The sequence below is a fragment of the Pyxicephalus adspersus genome, chromosome 3 (assembly GCF_032062135.1).
Source record: "Pyxicephalus adspersus chromosome 3, UCB_Pads_2.0, whole genome shotgun sequence".
Taxonomy (NCBI): Eukaryota; Metazoa; Chordata; class Amphibia; order Anura; family Pyxicephalidae; genus Pyxicephalus; species Pyxicephalus adspersus.
Window position 1 is genome coordinate 233,309 of NC_092860.1, and position 7,305 is coordinate 240,613.

Sequence of the window (7,305 nt, forward strand, 5' to 3'; positions counted from 1 at the left end):
AGTGGGCAGAGTTCATTTTCTAATGATGCCATAGTGATGAAGTTTTAGGGGATGTTAGTCACAGATGTTCCCCACTTGTACCTATATTTTTGGTTTCTTACCCCTCACCATTACCCAATTAAAGTTCAGAATGTTAGATAAGTGGACAGGAATGTGTAACGGGGCAGGGAAGATCATTTTGATGGGCAGAGTGTTTTATGTTCTAATGATGCTGTAGTAATGAGATTGTAAGGAGAGAATGTGCCCGCCACTTGCACCTATACTTTCAGTTTTGTACCCCACCTCAGAGAAATTGGTGTGCAAAGAAGAGAAGCAGACAGTAGTTTGACAGGTAGATATATATTTAGGGGCCCTACCCCAATGCTCCTTGCTATGTTACTGGCCCCGGGGTCCCCAATTTGCATTTTCAATTTAGGACTCCTAGTTGCACTTTCCTCTGAAACAGCAACCCCAAAGTTCAATTTTTATAACTTTTTACATTTGTAACCCCCATATCTTGAAATTCTTTGAAGCTGGGGGGCTGAAATCATAATACCTAGTATCTATGAGGGTCCCCTGTGCACCCTGAAAATTACAGGTCATTGTGACATATATATTAGGAGATATGGAGGTTTGTACACACAGAGCTGTGAGGACGCGGAATGACATGCAGACTTCACACACAGCTCTAGCACAGGATACATTTCACCAGATTTTTTCTTTTTAAATAGAAATCCGAGCTAGCGCTATGAGATGGGGGCGGGGCTGCCTGTGTCTCCTTCACACGAAGGCTGAACTGTGTGTGCTCACCTCTTATCCCAGCAGCAATCCTCTGAACAAATGACACAGAGCACAGAGCAGCCTCACTGAGATCCGTGCAGAGGATGAGAGCTGCCGAGCAGAGGTGGGCGGGGGAGGCACAGCAGCCGGGCGGGGGAGGCACAGCAGCCGGGCGGGGGAGGCACAGCAGCCGGGCGGGGGAGGCACAGCAGCCGGGCGGAGCAACCGGCTAAAACCCTCTGGGGGGAACTATGGAAAACATAATGCAACCAAGATCTTATGACATTGGAAATATTAATAATAAGGAGATATATACCATGGCCCCCCATTGGTGCCTTGACCCACACAGACAACCTTAGAACACAAACACAGCTAATACAACACTGTATAATGAAAGGGTCCCCAAAAGTAAGATCAGAGCTCCTCTTCCAGTTGTGGGGCTGCACATCACACATTAGACTCACTTTGTCAGGACAATGGAGACGGCATCATTGAGGATACTTTCACCAAACACCAACATGTTCAGAACTGGATCCACGTTCAGGGCATTAAAAATTGCAATTGTAGCAACAGGATCCACAGCCGAGATTAACGATCCAAAAGCAAAGCTGAAATTGAGGCGGCAATGCATGTCAACAACTGTCCTTTGACATTGAGATTATCCCTAACCAAATAAAGAACTTGCATTACTATATTCCCATGTGTGTGAGCCATGTCATATGTATATACCTGTGTCATCACAGCCCTTACACATCACTCTATTAATACCTCCATGTTATTTACAGGACAATCTCATTCCTATAGTATAATCCCATGTGTGAAACATGTCATAACTATACCTGTATTATCACAGCCCTCACACCTCAGTCTTCTTTACATCACAGAATAACAACAAGAGAACCCTCAAAAACCACGTGCTCAAAAGTCAGAGTTTGATGTGCATTGTAATGGGTGAAATAATTATCTGATCCCCCATCAACCAGTCTGGTAACTAAGTTCCCCCCGTGTAGTTCTGGGCTGCTTCGTCACCGTTCCCATGATCACTGTAACTCCACGAGGGGAGATCCTGCATGGGGACCCAGACCGAGGGAGATGACAGTTATTTTGTGTTTCTTCCATTTGTGAATTATTGCGCCAACTGTTGTCACCTTCTCACCAAGCTGTGATAGTCTTGTAGCCCGGTCCAGCCTTGTGCAGGTCTACAATCTTGTCCCTGACATCCTTACACAGCTCTTTGGTCTTGGCCATGGTGGATAGTTTGGAATCTGATTGGTTGTTTCTGTGGACAGGTGTCTTATATACAGGTACTGTAACAAGCTTGGATCCCTTACAGAAGGTGCTCCTAATCTCAGCTCCTTACCTGCATACAGGGGAGACACCTGGGAGCCGGAAATCTTGCTGGATGATAGGGAATCCAATATTATTCACTCATTACAAAGCACAGCAAGCTCTGATATTTCAGCACGGGGTGTCTGAGGGTTCTTTTGTTATTCTGTCTCTCACAGCTACAATAAACCTCCCATTACAATTATAGACCGGTCATTTCTTTGTCAGAGGGCAAACGTACAAATCAGCAGGGGATCAAATACTTCTTTCCCTCACTGTACATCACAATCTCATTACTATACTATATTATCTGCAGTATATGTTACCTGCTAATTCCAGAAATAATCAATAAATCAATTGTCTTTACCCAGAACAGTGGCCGGTACGCAGAGAGCTATGGAGGTGTAACCTACCTATCAGTCATGGTGAGTTTGTAGATGACATCTGCCTAAGAGGGAAGAAAACATTACAGTCAAGATGAGTGTGAACTGTCAGAATTTACAAGAGCATCATGTCCCACACATGTACCCTACCAAGTGGACCTCCCAAGGTTTTATCATAGGATCTTAGGGGCATTGTGTGCCCTCATGGAAGTATGTGGCCTTTTCACACAGGACCTCCTAGGAGAGGAGCTACTCCTTGTCATCACAGGAACACCCAGTTCCCCTATGGGGCTTTCTACACAGAACTAACCATGAGAGGAGCCTCTGATCACCATGTCATCCACCAATAGGTAACAGAGATTCCCAGATGAATGAATGGGGTGCATGCTATTAACCATCACAATAACAATTACCCTTTCATAGGGCTGCCTAATATGCCACCAATGGTTGGATTTAGCTGTAGCACAACAATGCACTGTAATGGTAAAAAGAGGAACTGTGGGGTTTATCACGACTGTGCAGGCGCTGTGGCACTGCTAGGGCAATACCAGACACAAAGGGACAGAATAATGAACTATAAGGGTAGAATGAAGTTAGAGAAACTACACTAACTTTATATCCTCCATCTGATTCAGCTGCAGATCAGACACACTAACCTGTCCCAGGAAGAAGATGCCTCCCCCAACAATGAAGGCTGATATGGCTGTGCCAAATACTGCAAACAAAGTGATGGAGCCAATATTCTGGAAGAAATTTCCCTGCAAAAAAACAGAAAGTGATTTCACAATTCTACCTTCAACATTTCCATCCTGTAACTTCCCTGTATCTCCAATAAGGTTTTCCTGCAATTCCTCCCATAATTTAACATCACTATCCAACATTCTCCACCATCTCCCTAGCATTCACATCCCGATATTCAAACTGACCCAATCATCTGTAGTTCCCAACATCCCCTCTGCAATGTCATTGTGAAAATAAAAGTATTTGGGGAATATGCAGCCCAGAACATAGGAAGAGGCACAGGAAGCCAAAGGCAGCTAAATTCTCCAGATGTCACCTTGGCCTGCACAGACTGACCTCTATACACACACCTGGCCTGCACAGATGACCTCTATACACACACCTGGCCTGCACAGACTGACCTCTATACACACACCTGGCCTGCACGGACTCACCTCTATACATACACCTGGCCTGCACAGACTCACCTCTATACACACACCTGGCTGTGTTCCTGGGGAATGGAATCCATGGAATCTTACAGCTGGGCCAATCAGAAGTGAGCAGGTCGGGGAGATGATAGCACAGGTCTGCTATATTACAGGGGTAGTGTATTGTAAAATAAAATGACCTCTAACTCCTGTACAGTGTACAATGATAAAACTTTATATAAAAGCCTGTGTGCCAAGATCTCCATGTTTTATTGTAGAAGATGTGAACAATGCTCATAATTTGGGTCTTTTACTTTAGTAGTGGTTCTGCTAGGAGTAACACAGCAGTGTTTGGTGTATGTGGACAATAACCATTACTAATTACGCAGATTCTGATATTGTGTACCACGGAGGTCTGCTATACAATCATATCTTATCGTGTATGTTGGGAATATGTTCCAGCTAACCCACACAAGGACAAATACTTGGTGCTTGTTCTGCAAGGTGTTTCCTTTCTTTATGATTGGGTTATATTTGTAAGTGTCATTTCTTTGTACTGCTGATGAATTGTGAATCCTGCATAGAATACATCTCTTTCTATGCATGATATTGTCAGCGGAGTCCTTGCCTGAATGGAGATTGTACTGAGCAGAGCTGTCCATACAAGGATATTGGAGTGAGCAGATTTTATGGTTGTTTTCTGTGTAATGGGGTATTCTTCTTGGCCAGAGATACGTTGTGCTTGAGCTGGCCCCCCGCATTGCTTCATATAAATCTTTCCGTCACAATACGGCTGCATTTTATATAGCAGAGGGACAGCTGACACCAATTATCAATCAAAATAAAGCAATGCAAGAAATAAAATGAGACTGCACTGTGAGTGGTGTGACAATGTGTCCATATAAATGTGTATACCATTGGCGACCCTGTGCACTGCTCTGGGCCCCGGTGCAGCAAGGGGCCCCTCTGCACGATAATTCTTGGTTACACAGGATAGACATTTGCACATACAGCAAAATTTCAACTACCTTATGGCCATCATATCAATTCATAAAAACAGCAAAGCTGCAAGATTTGTCATATAAACCTCCCCGATTATATCTAGACTCACAAACACAATATTACTGAACGGAGATCATGGACCTGGATGTCACAGGCTACCCAACCTCATAATTAGTAATTGTGCAAATATACGATGTAAGCAGAATATCCAACACTCCAGAGAACGGAGGAATGGGAGACTACAGAGCAACACCCCTCCGACCTTCCTGCAATCCACACGTCAGCCATACCCACAACACCTTTATTGTTCTGGAAGATTCCTGGAAGGAAAGTTACTGCTCCAGGAATTAATCTCTCAATCTCCCCCACATTGTATATCTATTCAGGAAAGACAGCAACTTTCTAATTAAAGATGGCGTCAATATTGAAGCTGAGCTTCCCATAGCCCAGAGCTGTCCCTCACATGATACGATATCACATGATAGACAGATTGTTTCAGTTTCTAATTGATTTAACAAAACAAAGTGTGAATCCTGGGTGAACATTTTGCGAATCTAGTGTGAAAGTACAAAGAGACCTCCTCACCTGGTTTAGGAGAATACATTTGCTTTTCCTGTGACCACAATCTCCTGTCCACTGTTCTGGAAGAGGACTACAAGGAAATTGTGCTCAAAAAGCAGACGAGAGCCCAGTTGTTAGGCACCAATCATATTCTGTTCTCAGCAGGGAGCAGCTAAACCTTTCTAAGCAATCTGCCAGGGAGATAGTGGGGATTGAAGCAGGGAGATCACAGCTTTTACAGTAAAGAACCCTTTTTGGATTACAATCACACACACATCTGCAGGTTTCACACAATAAAAGTAACATTACCTTGTGTAGGGAGTAACCAGACTCAAATATAATGGGTGGCAGTAGCAGCAGGAAGAACATATTAGGCCGGAACATTTCCTCCTCCTATAGGAAGACAAAGATGTCAGATTTCCCCACACACACCAGAGGGCGCTGTTCTGTGGAGGGCCCAGCCATGTGATGACAGCCAGCTCAGCACCTCCAAATGGGTTATTGATAGGGTACAGCCCTAAAGGGGACCTAGAAAACACAATTACCTTCCAATTGGCCAGTTTCAGGGACTCTATGATCCGGATCACTGCACCCATGAGTATTCCTGCCAACAAGAGAACACAACTTACCCCATTAGGATACACATCACAAATAATCATACACACGTGATCCTACCCCAGGACACAACTTACCCCATGATACACAAACACAACAACACACCTTGGGGTACACATCACAAATAACCAAACACACATGTGATCCCACCCAGGACACAACTTACCCCATGATACACAAACACATCACACACAATCATACACATATGTGATCCCACCTCAGGACACAACTTACCCCATGATACACAAACACATCACACACAATCATACACACATGTGATCTCACCCAGGACATACAACTTACCCCATGATACACAGACACAACAACACACATAATATATATATATATATATATGGGATACACATCACACACATAATACATACAATGTAATTACAATTACTGTGTAGTTATAGAGGTTGTGGAAACATAAATCCAGTCCAGAAGAGGTACCGGATGCCATGGCATACAGCCCTCCTCCCCAATACACACAGATCATGTGACATCACTTACCCAATGAGACCACAGCAACACTCTCTGGTAGGAAGTGAAGACGGTACTTGATGAGAAGATGAACCAACGCGATACAAATAGCTGCGGAGATAAAAGAGTGATAACCATCGGGTGTTATAATTAGGAAGAACGGATGGAATTTCTGAACTGGGAAATCTCCAGGTATGAACCTTCCATTGGGGATCTATGCAATATATAATAACGGGAAACTTCTCACATTTATGTATGGTGGAAATCTAATGGAAAAGGTACAACTGGTACAACTATGAAAGGATAACTCATTTCAGGATTTTAATTTCACCACAATTTATTGTCCATAAAAAATGATTACAAAACAATAATATACACATAACACCTCCAGCCAGAAATGGGAGGAAGCTGTAGGTGGATGGCAGCCCCCATATTGAGACCCAAATCCTTATAAATGTCAGGTGGTGCGCCCAGCTAACAGGGTCTGGGGAGAACACTGATCACTATTTGTGACATGAATACATTTATCAATCCCCATCTGTGGTTTCTGACGCATTTCACAAGTGCTTCTTCAGAAGATGGAAATGTTTTATCACAATTACAAACACTTCCCAAAAAATGTTACACTCAGAATGAAATACACAATTTAAATTGCATTTAAAACACTGGAGAACGCATTTTTTGTTGAGTTAGATCTTACACTTGTTTTTGGGTGGTGAATCCAGAAATTTCCCCAGTTTTTTGCTATCACATCCAGTTTTATACAGGGTATCCTCCATTTTTGTTACAAAACATACAAATTTTACATACAATGAAAAAATAATAAAATAATAACTCGAATGTACTATTTATTTAAATTTCTTTTGTCCATACAAAGGATTTATTGTTACAGTAACCAGTTAAGGTAAAACCTTACGCTTCTAGCTTTTCCTGGAGTGTTCAGTGTTAGGACAATCCCGCCGGATGCTCCAACAATAGTCAGCCATCATATGTACATCCCATCTACCCCGATACCGTCCTTCCATGAC

At 43.1% G+C, this 7,305-nt stretch overlaps 1 protein-coding gene across 2 annotated transcripts in view; it reads right to left on the reverse strand.

Moving 5' to 3' along the window:
• Positions 1–7,305, reverse strand: part of SLC9A8 (solute carrier family 9 member A8) — a 23,359-nt gene that overhangs the window by 11,638 nt on the left and 4,416 nt on the right. For both annotated transcript variants that reach the window (XM_072403250.1, XM_072403249.1), the window contains exons 3-8: positions 6,308–6,388; positions 5,728–5,786; positions 5,492–5,575; positions 3,125–3,226; positions 2,499–2,533; positions 1,224–1,367 (exon numbers count right to left, since the gene is read on the reverse strand). In XM_072403250.1, the coding sequence (XP_072259351.1) occupies positions 1,224–1,367; positions 2,499–2,533; positions 3,125–3,226; positions 5,492–5,575; positions 5,728–5,786; positions 6,308–6,388 (505 nt within the window). The remainder of the gene's footprint in view (positions 1–1,223; positions 1,368–2,498; positions 2,534–3,124; positions 3,227–5,491; positions 5,576–5,727; positions 5,787–6,307; positions 6,389–7,305) is intronic.